This window comes from Copidosoma floridanum, unplaced genomic scaffold, assembly GCF_036245765.1.
Source record: "Copidosoma floridanum isolate Cflo_tuat_1 unplaced genomic scaffold, Cflo_Japanese_pri ptg000006l, whole genome shotgun sequence".
NCBI lineage: Eukaryota > Metazoa > Arthropoda > Insecta > Hymenoptera > Encyrtidae > Copidosoma > Copidosoma floridanum.
In genome coordinates, this window is record NW_028321883.1 from 6,297,602 (window position 1) to 6,313,282 (window position 15,681).

The 15,681-nt window shown below is 38.2% G+C and overlaps 1 protein-coding gene across 1 annotated transcript; it reads right to left on the reverse strand.

Annotated features, from left to right (window-relative positions):
- Positions 1 to 2,591: 2,591 nt before the first annotated feature.
- On the reverse strand, positions 2,592 to 3,641 carry LOC149375505 (histone-lysine N-methyltransferase SETMAR-like). Its single transcript, XM_089598560.1, has one exon. The coding sequence runs from the start codon at positions 3,639 to 3,641 to the stop codon at positions 2,592 to 2,594; it is 1,050 nt and encodes a 349-aa protein (XP_089454686.1).
- Positions 3,642 to 15,681: the final 12,040 nt, after the last annotated feature.

Below are 15,681 nucleotides of genomic sequence, written 5' to 3' on the forward strand. Positions count from 1 at the left end.
AAAGAAAATAAATAAAGGAAATACAAAAAAATGATAAAAATGTTATAAAATAAGATATGAAAAAAAAAAAACAAGAAATGAAAAAAAAGAATACAACAAGAAATAAAGAAAAAAATAAAACAAGAAATTAAAAGAAAAAAAAACAAATGAAAAAATTATAAAGGAAATTAAAACAATAAACCAGGAGGTGTTAATGGGTCATGGGACCCACGGTAAGAACGAAGTTCTTTAAACATGAGATGGGTATGGACACAATTTCTCAGGTAACAAGGGGGTTGCTAGACACACAGAAAGAACGAAGCTCTGTAAACGTAAGTACTGCATTCATGTTGTTTATTAAAACAAAAACTTAAAAAACGAATGAAAAAAAAAACAATAAGTAGTTTAGTACTCACGATGGTTGAACTTTGTGAGTACTGTATTTATGCACGAGGTTCTCAAACACAGTCCTCTGTTACAACTTTTTATTAAATATTGTTATTATTTGTTTATTTAAAAATAAACTTTTTTGAAAGATCAAAGATATTATTAGTATCTACCAATTGAAAAAAAAGTAGATCACGATCGGACTCGGCGTTCAATGTAAACCACACTTATGTTTGTAACATATCCCATTATCAGCCAATTTTCACTTATTTAACATGTATTTTGACGCATTTTTTATTTTTCATTTTTTTCACTTTTTCACTTGTTGAAACGATGCAAATTTATTTTTGGTTTTTTTTTTTCACATTCAATCAGTATGCAAAATTATCTTCCGAACAACTTTTAATTTAACGTTTCCTTCTATATTTAATAGTTTTTAAGACGTGTAAGAAAATTTAGAAAAAAACAAAAAAATCATTTATTTTGCATTAAAAAATCTACAACACGTATGTGGGTTTACGTAAAGACTTTCAGGTATTGTTCCTTATATTTTTTTTCTTAGTTTTAAGCATAAATACGCATCGTTGGGATCAACCACTACTTTACTAGTTTTGAGCCTCTGACGCCTTGACTATAATTCTGCTGGCTCAGAGACACAGCAATTATTACTAAAGAATAATAATGATTAAAAAATATAACTTAATATAATAACTTACAATGACTTGAGTAAAAATAATATAATTTTCTTATAAATGGTGCAACGTCAAAAAAATCAAAAAATTGATCTCAAAAATGTAATCTCAAATTTTATATATCACAATTATGATACTAATAAAGAAAAATTTTTTTCTAAATAATAGTCTTGATTACTCGATTATTATCGCCTCAGAATGTAAGTCATATGCACTCCATCATACTGTTAACGCATTAGTAAAAAAATTAATTTGATCATAAATTTTTAAAAGTACTATTAACATTCCAAGCTTGCAATCTACGACTTCACTTTTAGTTTTTATATTTTACAATATAGAGAATAAAAATTAAGACGTTTTGTATATTAGAAATTCTACTAGTATTGTACGCGATCGGAGAAACCATTGCTTTGTGCATTTGTAATTTTATGAACATAAATTGATGGTCTCAGTTCAAAAAGTAAACAAAAAGGCATCATGAAATTGCTCCAGTTATTCGGTGTATCCTAATTATTATACCTAATATTCATTCACGTTATATCGACCGGAGAATATTTTTTTCCCGAGCGTATGATCTATTATACCGGAATATCAAAACTCTTAAAATTTACTGACTTCCACGTGGCTTATCAACTTCCATATGGTCTCCTACTTCCATATGGTTTACCTACTTCCATATGGTTTATCCATATGGATATTTGAAACAAAAGCCATATGGAAGAACCACATGGAAAATCCATATGGATTTTCCATGTGGTTTTTCCATATGGAAAATGTATATGGTTTTTTTCAATAGAGCTGAGAGAAGAGTTGAACAACTTGAGGCAAAAAACTGAGTCAGTGCTGTTCTCAGTGTGTAAAAACGCAACACCGAATTACATATTTGAAGCATGTGTCACGCGTGCATTTGTCGACAATATCTGACGACTTAAAAAATATTTGATGGAGTCTAACGTGGTAATCAAGTAAAATGTCCAATATGTAGAGAATTTAGTAGTGTCAAAAATTTTTATATTGCTAATGGTTGAATAAAATTTTCATCACAAGTTCGTTAGATATTTTTATTCAGCCAAACATTAAATATTTAATTTACCTATGATTATAATCAAATAAATGTACGAATTTAACAACCGAATCAATTTGATTCAATGTTTGAAGAAAGTAGTTAGTATGACCACTAGTCTTACACTTTTTATCCTTCAAGCAAAACTAAATTTAACATACCTTTAGTGCTTAATTTTACCAGGTAAGTGACTTAAAATTTGGAAAGCCTACTCAGTTATGTGCTTCTTCATATGAGTATTAAGACAAAATTTTCTTAGTGTTAAGCAAAATATTTGAGTAATTACATGTATTCAGGTACTACAGTCGATACTGTACTATTAAAATGAGTACTGTATCTCAAAGGCAATGCGTTAGTTCTTATATATATATATATATATATATATATATATATATATATATATATACGAGGGTGGATTGATAAGTTTTCAGCCTGGCCAAGAAAAACAACGTTTTTAAGAATTTTTTTTTTTATTTCTCAACATAATCTCCTCCAAGGCTGATACATTTCTCATAGCGGTGTTCTAGTCTAGTAATGCCATCTCCATAGACTGATTCGTCAAGCTCCTCAAAATACCCATTAACAGCTTCGATTACTTCTTCATTGTCCGCAAATCTCTTACCGCCAAGCCATTTTTTGAGGTTAGGAAACAGATAATAGTCACTTGGGGCTAGGTCTGGAGAGTAGGGAGGGTGCGGCATCAATTCAAACTTCAGATCGTTGATTTTAGCCATCGCAACGATTGACGTGTGCGCTGGTGCGTTATCGTGATGAAACAAGATTTTTTCCTTCGCTAGATGAGGTCGTTTAATTTTCACTTCGTGGTTTAAACGTTGCAATAAGTCTGCGTAGTATTGACCAGTGATAGTTTTACCCTTTTCAAGGTAATCAATGTATATAATACCTCTTGCATCCCAAAAAACAGTAGCCATAACCTTGTTCGCCGAAAAAATTGTTTTTGCCTTCTTTGGAGTTGGTTCCCCTGGTCCAATCCACTGTTTAGACTGTTCTTTGGTTTCAGGAGTGTAGTGGTGGACCCAAGTTTTGTCAACGGTTACGAATCGACCCAAAAATTCGCTTGGATTACGCTTATACAACGCCAAATTGGCGGTAGAAATGTTCTTTCGAATCAATTTTTGGTCGACTGTTAGCAAACGCGGCACCCATCTTGCACAGAGCTTTTCCATGTACAAATGTTGGTGCAAAATATTTTGTACACGTTCATATGACATCTTACAGGTCTCAGCTATCTCACGCACTTTTAATCTGCGGTCTTTCAGTACTATTTGATGGATTTTTTCGATCATATCTGGAGTTGTGACCTCAATGGGGCGTCCTGAGCGAGGCTCATCAGAGGTGCTCACACGACCATTTTTAAACTCAGAAACCCACTGCTTAACGGTTGAATATGATGGGGAGGATGTCCCCAGTGTTGAGTCCATCTCTTCTTTAATTTCCTCCGGCTTTAACCCCTTCAAATAAAAGTATTTGATGACAGCACGATTTTCCAGCTTTTCCATTTTTACGAAAAACACAGAGGCGTCTTGTTCAGCGTGCTCTCAAACCTTAACTAACATGGCGATCGGACTGAAACTATAGCTACAAGCTATCTAAGGATGGTACTATAGAACGCCACCTCAAGGTAGGCCTAGTGGCACCATCTCTTGGTCAGGCCGGAAACTTATCAATCCACCCTCGTGATATTATACATAAGAATGTGATGCTTATACGTAAGACTCTTAAATTTTTTTATTAAATCACTAACTAAAAATCTTACAGACACCTCTCATAATTTATTACGCCACCAGGGACGAAAGTATGGCTTTCTCTCCCGGGTGTATGATTGCATCCCAAGCCGAAGGCGAGGAAGGCAAGGAACAAACCTAATATATTACGATACAAGGCCAGAACGTTGAATTTTCTGGCGTACGTGGCGAATGTCCGAGGTAAAGCATAGAGATATGAGAATAGAGGGCGCTAAACCCACATAACCCTGCCTGTCGATGTTTTCATTGGTGTGAGAGAGATCGGTGCAAGATTCTTTGTGTTCTCGTTTCAATCACAGGGGTTAGATAAAGATACGTAAGAAATTTTTGCAGCGTTCTCTCTCATACCGTGGGACACAGCTGAGTATAGGGTTGTGTGAGTTTAGCTTACTCTATTATTATATCTCTATGAGGCAAAGCCTAGGTCATCATGCCACGGATGCATTGATATCCAACGTTTTGGACGGGTGTCGTATACTATTTTTCTTAATTTTCCCCTGAAAGAACGTTCAATAATTAAAATTATTAACGTAATCGCTGCCAATTGACGTTTACTACTGTATGTGTATACAAATAGCTATCATTTTTAGTTTCTGTTAAGGCGCCTGGCGCACCATCTGTTGGGCAATATGTAACACGCCAAAACGGTATGTAATACTTGGCTTCTACTGCTAAAAGCCAGTTACGGCTACAACTTGAGAGGTTATATTGTGATGCCCACGCGACTTTTGAGGGAGAGATAGAGATTCTGAGGCGAAGCTGAGGTTCAGGTGGTCAGGGCGGGCATCAAAAAGAAAGAAAAAAGAATATCAATTGAATTGAATAAAGAAAATAAAGGGAAGGAAAAAAAAAAAAAAAAAAAAAAACATAATACTGACATTTACTTTTATTGCTTTTACTTAATAATCACTGAGTTTTTGTTTACAAAAAAACTAAGAAAAGAAGAATGTAAAATTCCAAAATCACATGTTGTTTACTTGCACGCACGACATCAGGATGCGGTTAGGCTGCGGTCACACGTCATGACGGAAAATCTGAGCACCCTCTTACCGACAGTCGAGCAGCGAGCTTCCAAAAAAGTCACGATTTCTGGAGGGTAAGAATACTATACGAAAGGCTTGTACTTTTAGGGAGGGGAGCGAGAAAAATTATTTAAAAACATTGTTGTACTTTGTATTATGGAAATTGTCTGGAAACAGGCTAAATTGAGATAATAACAGAGGAAAGAGCCTCCAAAAAGAACGTTAACCTTATCTCTCTTCCTCTAGTACCCTTTTTTATTGTCTCAGATACGTCACTTTTTCTTCTCTTACAAATAACAAATTGTTGTGAATATTTGTATGAATCTTTTTTCAAATTGTACACATGTTTTGTTCTCTACATGGTGTTTGGTAAGGCTGCGTATGCACGCTGCGGAAATTTGCGCGACGGAACTCTGGCGTCGGTACATCAGAGCAAATCCCTTACCAACGGTTATTTCCGTTCCGATGGGTCAAGACCCCTATGTTTACATGGAGCGGAAAATTCCGCGACGGAAACTTCATACACCAATCAGAGCACAGCTATTCCGATAGATCCTTCTAAAGCTTCACGTTGATTGAATAATGAAGTTTTCGTCGCGAAATTTTCCGCTCCATGTAAACATAGGGTCTTGACCCGTCGGAATTTTGCGCTCGTCGTCTACATAGTAGCAGTATAGTATTGATAGTTATTGTTTATTTTTATATATCATATGACTATCATGCAACTGTGAAACTAAAAAAACTAGAATGAATGGGAAAAAAAGTATTGCAATTGTACATTTTGAAATAATTAAAAATGTGCAAGAGACCAATGCTTCGCGAACAAGAACAGAGAAAATAAAAAAAGGCTTTATTAAGTTGTATGCTATGTACGTGGCTTTATGTTAGCAGTATGGGATAAGGCAGGTGACTTGGCGAATAAAACACACTCGAAATATCGAATTGAACTTAAATACGTTTATTTATGCTATCTTAAGGTTCGAATATCTTTACACTTTACTATCTTGAGTACAAAGGTTAAACGAACAAAAAGGTAGGCTAAAACGTAAAAGAAATGCGAAGACAGAGAATGCGTGTGTGAACAGACTGGCTGACTGCGCGAGAGTGAACAAAAACCGAAGTTACTTGACGCTGAAGTGCAGCGTCACAGCGTCTCGTCTTCTTGCTGTTGCGCATGCGTAATAATTCAGTTACGAGCGCCAACAATACATCTAACACTCCCTCCCATTCGTATCTGAATTTATTAAAATGAAAGAAAAGGATATATTTTAACATAAACACTAAATATAAATGGGTTTTTGATCAGCCAATGATGCGGAGCACGTGGGCTTCTGGATCACTCATTGTGGTTGATTCCGACGAGCTAAAACATACACAGAAAATACATTAATCAGCATGTCTACCATCATTGTCTATCTATTATTAATTGACTAGTTTTAATATCTCAAATCAAAATTTAATTATCATGCATTTTACGCTAATTAACATTCAAAATTTCTTTCGTTAGTCTTTCATGCAGTTCAAACGGCAGGGGTTTTGCAAAGATATCTGCTAGTTGTTTCTTGGATGGAATCCATTTAACAATTATTTTTCCTCTGGATACACATTCCTTAACGTAGTGAGCCTTTATCTTGGTCATGTGTCTCAGCCTTTTGCCACCATCTATCTTAGCACTTGCTCCGGCAGCTTTGTTGTCACACCATAAATCCGCGGGCAACAAGGTGCGAGACAATATAATACTTATAGAGTGTTCCAGTCCAATCAATTCTTGACTTGCGTCGCACATTGCCACATATTCTGCTTCGCAGGTTGAAATAGCAACATAATTCTGCTTTCTTGTTTTCCAAGCAACTGTATCCCCATACAGCCTTAGGAGATATCCGCCTGTTGTTATTGAGCCTTTACAGTCTGCCAAACTCACATCTGAATAGGCTTCTAATCCATCTTTACGGGCTCTGTAAGTTAATCCTAGGGTCCTTGTGTGTTGTAAATATCGAAATACTCGTTTGACCATTTTCCAATCATCTTCAGTTGGGCCGATTTGATGTCTACTCAGTACATTCACCGAGTATGTAATGTCTGGTCTAATTGTGTTGGCTAAATAGAGCAGACTACCGACTGCTTTTCTGTACGGCACATTTACTCTCGTTATCGTTGTGCTTAACTCTCCAGCATCTTCAGAATCTTCTCAATCTTTTCTTTGCCGATTCAGAACTTGATTTGTCACCATTAGTGTTCTTTGGGGTTTTGACTCGTTAAATCCAAATTTCTCTAACATTTTATCTATGTATGGTGTTTGTGTCAGTGAAATTGTGTGAAGTTTTCTATCTCTTTCCACTTTGATGCCTAGAAATGTGCCAACCTCGCCAAGATCTGACATCTCAAACTCAGATTGCAGACCCGTCTTAATTTCATTCATTTTGCCTGCACAATTGCTGGCTATCATCATATCATCCACGTATAGGATCAGGACTATAGAAAGTTATCGGCTTCTCTCCATGTGTATAGACAGGGCTTGCTCGGATGTGACCGTAGTCCTAATTTAGATGCAGTCTCGCCAAACCGCTCATTCCATCTTTTTGAGCTGATCTTAAGTCCATAAAGGGCTTTTTCCAATTTACAAACCTGAGCTTTCTTGAAACTGTCACCATCAAGCAGGCCTTCAGGAATTTCCATATATATCTCTTCTTTGATAGATCCATTTAAGAAAGCTGTTTTGACATCAAGTTGGCAAGTCTCCAGATTGTATCTATTTATTATTGATATTACTGATCTTACCAGGGCCAACCCAGACACCGGGGCATAGGTTTCTTGCAGATCGTACTTGTTCCTATCTTTGAAACCACGAATCACCAACCTCGCTTTGAACTTCGTGTTTCCATCTTTATCTATATTTTTTTCTTCAAGACCCACCTAGAGTCGATGATGTTGGGCTTACCACCTTCAGCGTTCACGGTTGGTCTTTCTACAAGTTTCCACACTTGGTTTTTCCGCATTGATTCCAGTTCTTCATCAATTGCTCTGAGCCATTTATCGCAATCCAGAGATGCGACAGCTTCTTTGTAGTTTGCGGGATCTTTGTTCAGTCCAGCAATCAGGGCATGTGACATTTCATCTTCGACTTCTGCGATTAAGCAGTCAACATCGCCCTTCGATTGGAGCAATTTATTCAACTTGTTTGTGTCGATGGCTCCTGCAAAACTCGTATCATTTATTCTAGCGAGTTGCTTAGGGCTTTCTTGATCAAGATCTTCAACTTTCTTGGGCCGACCGCGCTTTCTCTTGACTACTGGTTCTCCCTCCGTTTCCAATGACTCTTTAGGGCTAGCCTTATCAAACTTAACGAACCATTCATCTTGTTTAATATCTGTCTTGTGGTTTCCCCAGTTTGCTATTTTGTCCTTTCCCCAGATACCTCTGAACACCAGTCTTTCTTGGAATTTTATGTCTCGACTCTCATAAAGTTTTCCATCTTCAGGTCTTAAGAAAGAATAGCCAGTGGGAGTATAACCAATCAGCACGACTCGTATCCCTTGTGGACCAAATTTGGTTCCAGTATTCCTTTGTATCTTGATAAAAGCGACGCAGCCAAATCTTCTGATTTGGGTTATGTCTATCTTCAGATTGGGCGCAAACTTTCCTAAAGGGGCTATCATATCGTTAGACCTGTGAGGTGTCCGATTGTAGGCATATACTGCACTACCCAGAGCTAAGTCCCACATGTTTTCCCTGAACCCAGAGTCGTACATGTAGGCTCGCACCTTGTTTTGCAAGGTACGATTAACCCGTTCCGAGACTCCATTGTGCTGAGGAGTGTCTGGACAGGCCAACTGAAGTTCTGCTCCCAACCTCTGGAGAACTTCTACCGTTTGGCCTCCTGTAAACTCCGTGCCTTGATCGGTTCGAAGATAGCATATCTTTGCATCAAAACCTAACAGGTTTCGTACGCTTGTCACAAAATTGTCGAAACAACGTCCTGCTTCACATTTTGTCTTCACTGGGTATGCCATAGTCAATCTTGAGTAGTCGTCCGTGTAGACGATTATAAATTTATATCCTTTAGGATAAGTAGCTGGGCTAATCAGTCCCAGTGTATCAGCATGAACTATCTCAAGTGGTTTGGTTGCCCTATCTCTTTTAGTACTGAAAGGCAATCTCTTGATTTTAGCGACTTGGCACACCTCGCATGTTGTAATGAAGCTGTTCAAGATGGCCTTATTTAAATCTTTATTGTCCGGATATTTTCTTTGTAGTGCCTTGAGATATTCTGCTGAGGCATGTCCGAATCTTACATGCCAGAGCATGGCTCTGTTATTTCTCTCAAATGTTCTGTACTTTTCTGTGAACGGGCTTTGAGCTTCTGGAATCTCACCAATCACAAGATCATCACAAATATTGATTTTTCTATCTTTAATTGTTTTCTTAAACTCACGTTGATGAGAGCTGTGTGGACCAGCTCTTCCCGATTCATTACTTGAGATTCCAGGGCAGCTCCTATCATTAGTGCTGACTTGCTGAACCTTCTCAGTCTTTGCTTTCAGGTGATTTTCTAAAATTAAGCAGTCTATAATTTCTTTGCACTTCTCATTATTACTTGTGCTCTGGCCATCTTGCAGTAGTTCTACTATCCAGTAAGGGCTCTTGTAGATACCAGAAATTATAGTTTCATTAGAACGCGGATCAAGTATATCTAGCTTTGTGTTATCAAGGTATATACTCATGGCCCTTTCAGCAAAACGGCGAAGCGACAGCAAGTTTCCAGTGAGTGCCTTAGCGCATACAACTCTATCTAGGATTATCTTGTTTTGGTTATTTTTACCCGAAACGCACCCTTCTCCCTCCGCTCTCAAGTCCGCGAAGGAATCTTTGTTCGCGCATTTAATCAATTTATTTTTACATCTATTAAAATTTTTGAAATAGAGTTTAGAATTAGCAAAATGTTCTGTGGCGCCTAAATCTGCTACGAACTCAATTTTCTCGCAACCGTTATCTCGTGTTTCCTCCGCGCGCGTAGAGAGCAAAGTTTCGGGGTTAACAGCAAACAAACCACTGCATGCATTAGACCTAAGTATTTCTACATTATTATTACCTTCTTCGCCTTGTTTCTTGTTATCGACCTTGGCTTTCTTGTTGTTATGATTTGTATGCTGTTTTTCATGCTTCCGTTTATTACTATCTTTAAAATTATTCTTATTGTTACCACCGCCAGTATTGCGTTTAAAATCCCAATCGTTACTTTTGTTAGAATTACCTCTGCACCTCCCTATGTGCTCTCGCAGGTTCTGTTCGAACCGTTGGCAGGTGTAGCGCCGCCTAAGGTTCTGCCCTTTTTTCTGGCAATCCCTTGCGTAGTGCCCGTTGTCGTTGCACTCGTAGAACAGAGTGCTGGCGGTGGCCGCGTTAGCAGCGGCTACGGTGGCTGGTCGAGAGCCTGCCCCACCTCGGCTTGGCCCAGCACCGGTCCCGGTCCCACCTCTACTCGGCCCTGCATTCGCCCCACCTCGGCTTGCTCCACCCGTTGTTGGTCGTGGAAGTGATCCTTCTGATTCCTGTTTCAGGATATATTGTCTTAAGTACTTAAAGGACAAGCCATCCTCGCTTTCAAACAGCCTGTTAAAATCGGCTATTTTTACATCCGGTACTCCATCGATAATTGCATGATAGAAACTATCTCTTTTCTCATCTTCAGGGAAACTGTTAGTTTTACTAATTAATTCAAAATCTCGTACCAATCCATCAAAAAATTCACAAAATTTAGTAGCACTTTGCTTTTTGGGGTCGAATCTAATGGAATGTATTTTGTTACGTATTTGATATGCGCTCATCTTCATGTCACCCCTTTTCATATCTTTAATTTTTTGTATCATTGTTGATGGATCAGTAATGTGATATACTTTTTTTTGGTAATTCAGGGACAACCTACCTAGTATTACGTTTAGAGCCCGTTCTTTATCTTCTTCCATTTTTCTTGAGTAATATTCATAGTTGCTTCCAGTTTTGAATCAATTGTGTGGAGCATATTTTTACTTTTTAGTTCTGACTGCAATTGTTTTAAGAATAATTCTAGTTTTGTTGCATTAGTGAGGGAATAATTAAAACACCCTAGGCTATCTTTATTAATGACTTCTATCTTTAGACTATTATTAGGTGCAGCGCGTTGAAACGTCAGCGAATTATCAATGGAGTCGGAGTTTAAATTAATTAATTGTTTACTTAATTTAGGTCCTGGAGTAGATGTAGTAAATTTATTTACCTCTTGTATTCGACTCCTGGCCAGTTCTCGCTCAAGAGCCTCCATCTTTCTTTGTTGAGTGGCTAGACGCTGCTCAAACTCAGCTCGAATCGCCTCTTGAGCCCTCCTATTTTCTTTTCTTTCCTTTTCCAGGGCCTTCTTATGTTGTGAGGCAACAACCTCAAACCTCATCGACATCCAGGAGCTTTGCTGATGCCTCTCTTGTTGTATCAGCTTCCTAATCTCCTCGATGTCTTTCTTTGAGGCTTCTGTAATTTCTTTTCGTGAGTATATAATTTCTTTAGTTTTGATGTTTTGACCTGTTCTTTTCATTAGTTCTTTCTTAAGTTCATGATTTGCATGCGCCATTTCTTTATGTAAGCTATCTAGCTCTTTCTTTAGGTTATCTTTCCTATTTTTCACGTATTTAAATTGGCTATCAATTGAATCTAAATTTTTGCTTTTCAAATCTTTAACCTTGTTAGGAGTTGAAGTATCAGTAAAATTTTTCTTTCTATCTCTCAAATCTTTATTCTTATCTTTTGATGAGGTATTACTCGAATTTATTTTTCTATCTTTAGGGCCTTTATTCTTATCTTTAGATGAGGTATCAATCAAATTTATTTTACTATCTTTCAAGTCTTTATTCTTATCTTTAGATGAGGTATCAATCAAATTTATTTTTCTATCTTTAGAACCTTTGCTTTGGATACGCTGTTTGTGGACGAGTCGAATTTGTCCAGCACACTTTTCTATCAAATTAAACAGGTCTAACATATCTTGATTGTGATGTGCATCTCCTCCCATGTATGCAACAGTTTCATTATTTACGGAAAATATGGCCTGGATGTTTTGACGAGTTACTACCACCTCGTCTAGTTCCCCTAGATCGTCTTCAATCTTTTTATATGCATCATTTAGCATATTGAGGGCATTTTGACCTAAAATTAACAGGGAATAAATAGGTAAAAGTATTTTATATTTTGTTATCGTGCGCGTTAGGCTATTAGTTTTCTTGTGGAAGTGACACGGAGATCTGGCGTAAGCAAATGCGAAGGAAAATGGCGCTAGCATCATGTGTGACATGCATAGAGAGAGAATTAAAATGGCCGATCAACATCGTTTACTACGACGCGCGCCACCAGCCGTAGCTTGAGAGGACGCGCACACTCAGTTCAGCCGAACGCAAGCCATAACCAAGACGCGCATCCCCTCCTCGCCTCGAGGCGTCCCCCTTGGCGGTGACTGGCAGGTTTATCAAGAAACGCGCTTCCCTTGTCACGATGCGGGCCTCTCCCTCACATAAACAAACGCGTGCTGGCTCTCTCGAATTCTGCGAATCTCCGTAAAAACAAAGGAAAGCCTTCTAATCAAGGGAGTCTCAATCATGCAATCTTAAGTGAGCTGTCTTGCTTCATCTTAAGGCAAGACACCAATCTTTGTCTTTAGAAATTGTAAGCGAACGTGACCCAACGACAACAACACCTCACGCAATTACCGAGTCCTCAAAACAATATCTATTTCTAGTACTTACTGCTGCTCACTCTTTTCTTGACTTCCTCCCTTCCTACAGCTCCGCCCAAAGCCTTGAGAGTAGGGGCGACGTCCGTATCTCGAGGCGATTCGGCCGCTGTGCCTCCATCTCGATCCCGATCCGCTGCCTCCTGGGGCTGTCCTTCTGCCGCTTCGGTGGTAGTCGTGGTGAGAGGACTGCCAAGCTCTTCCATCTCGCAGTGCTCGCTGCTCGACAGACACAGAGCTCCCGGTTGCTTCCGCCATTACGTTTCCCGCGTAATAAACAGGTGAAAAGAAAGCACACAGAGAACGCGCGATAAGCTCAAGCGTGGAGCGGAAAAAGAAAAGAAAAGAAAAGAGGAACACAAGACGCGATCAAACAGATTTCACACCCACACTACCAATTAGGGCCCATAACCTGTTAGCAGTATGGGATTAGGCAGGTGACTTGGCGAATAAAACACACTCGAAATATCGAATTGAACTTAAACACGTTTATTTATGCTATCTTAAGGTTTGACTATCTTTACACTTTACTATCTTGAGTACAAAGGTAAAACGAACAAAAAGGTAGGCTAAAACGTAAAAGAAATGCGAAGGCAGAAAATGCGTGTGTGAACAGACTGGCTGACTGCGCGAGAGTGAACAAAAACCGAAGTTACTTGACGCTGAAGTGCAGCGTCACAGCGTCTCGTCTTCTTGCTGTTGTGCACGCGTAATAATTCAGTTACGAGCGCCAACAATACATCTAACACTTTATCTAGCAGCAACAGCAAGAATAAAAGAAAATTGTGGGTACGACCAATTTATATATTTATATTCATATGTACCACTTGCATACAATTATCTATTAATAACTAGTTTAGTATTATTCATAGGCTGTGTAAGTGAAACATTCCGTCATAGAAATTACTCCACAGGTATCGGAAAAATTGTTGCAGAGCGGAAAATAATCGTTGATAAGGTATTTGCTCTGATGTACCGACGCCAGAATTCCGTCACGTAAATTTTCGCAGCGTGTATACGCAGCCTAATGTGTTTGTGCAGAGTTATGCTTTAAGTGTGCACTGGTGTAGACAGATTTGCTATTGTACAAACTTCATAAAAATAATATGCAACGTACTCTGCACAAGGTTTTTCAACACAATTATACTTCTACACTTGTGCTTGTATTCTCTCCACGGGCTCTAGTACGTTTGTGCAGAGTTATGTTGAAGCCTCCACTGGTATAGACATTTGTTATTGTGCAAATACCAAACAACAAAATGCAACTTACTCTGCACAAAATTTTTTAATATAATTATGCTTCTACACTTGTGCATACCTCATTTATGTCCATACACAATTGAAGTGTAGAGTAATTTTGTGTTGAGATAACCATGTGCTGTACCGTTTTGTGCGTAACGTGTAGAGTTGTTATGTGTAGTATCAGCCCCCTACGTCATATTCAAGATAAATATAAAGTATATAAAATTAATCGTGGGTGTTTAGGTGGGTGTGTGTATGTGTGTACGCTCGTCGAATGTGAATACTCGACGAACACGCGGCGCAAACTCGCGAACCGGGCAGACAACGCAGGTTATTCGAGGGCCGCTGCCCTTTACAATCCACTGCCTCCTGGCAGGTACTTACGGCGATGCGGGGTCGCTCCCTGACGATGCCTCTCGGAGACCAAGTCTACACGGGAGCAGTGGAGCGGCTACGCTGAGGTCAGTAGGCCAGAGATTAGAAGGGAGATTGCCAGCGCCTATGGTAAAGAGTGTGTCGCTTTTTTCCCACTGTTTTGAGCGCCCCGTCGCGGCAAATCAGTCGAACTATACGCACGTTTCAGCAGCGGAGGAGAAGACCAAATTGTGCGTACGATAGATACCTAGTAGAGGGGGAAGGAATATGTGCGCATACACGGGTATAGCTATATATGTTTTGTATTCTAGCTGCCTTGGCTCTCGGCTCCCGCGGCTCTCGCAGCTCGCAGCTCTCGCATGCATGTGTATACCTATATCTATTCCTGATGTGATGTTCCCTCAAAAGCGGTTTTGAATGTTGGACAGTTATTGTATGTCCGGTCATATATTACTCATTAAATGTGTATTAAATACTTGTACAGCTAAATACTGAGTTTTCCTCGTATAAAATAAAAAAAATGAGTAATAAAAACGTAAGCCCCGATATTGAATGTAACTTCTTGAAACTTGATCTCTATAAAATAATCATTTTTACAACTTGAATAATTTATGTTTTTATAGTTTATAAAAATTAAGCACGTTAAAAATATCAGAATAATACGCACATTCCTATTAAAAACTTCAATGCTGAATCAATGCTGAATCAACGTTGATGTTAGCGTTGAATCAACGCTGAACTAACGTTGAATTAACGTTGATTCAACGTTGATTCCATGAATGATGGAATACTGAAATCAGTCGTAATTTACATTGTAGATTCAACACTGATTCAACGTTAAATCAGCGTTGATTCAGCGTTGATCAAAACGTCAAAATAAAAATTTTTAAAAATTACAAAGTAGTATAATAACATTTGGAGCAAATATATTGACTGTTATGGAGGTACTATCCGTATGGTAACACCAAAACAGGGGGGCTCAGTTATTTGATGTTAAACTGTGTTAAATACGCATTATATTTTTCTATTATTAAATTAACGTTTATATCAACGCTGATTCTACGCTGATTTAACGTTGAATCAGTGTTCATTCAACGTTGAATCATTGTTGAATCAACAATGTAAATTACGACTGATTTCAGTGTTCCGTCATTTATGGAATCAACGTTGATTCAACGTTGGTTCAGTATTGATTTATCGCTAAAATCAACGTTGATTCAGCATTGATTCAGCATTGAAGTTTTTGATTGGAACGCTTCACTTTGATTTTTAAGTTTATTCAATAGAGAATGACTTTTTCTGTAATTCGAATGTCATTTTTCAACACATGTAACTTTTCTAATAAGAATAAGTAATTGTGAAAATATTTAGAAAAATAATTCTACTTGTAGGTCAAACTTTA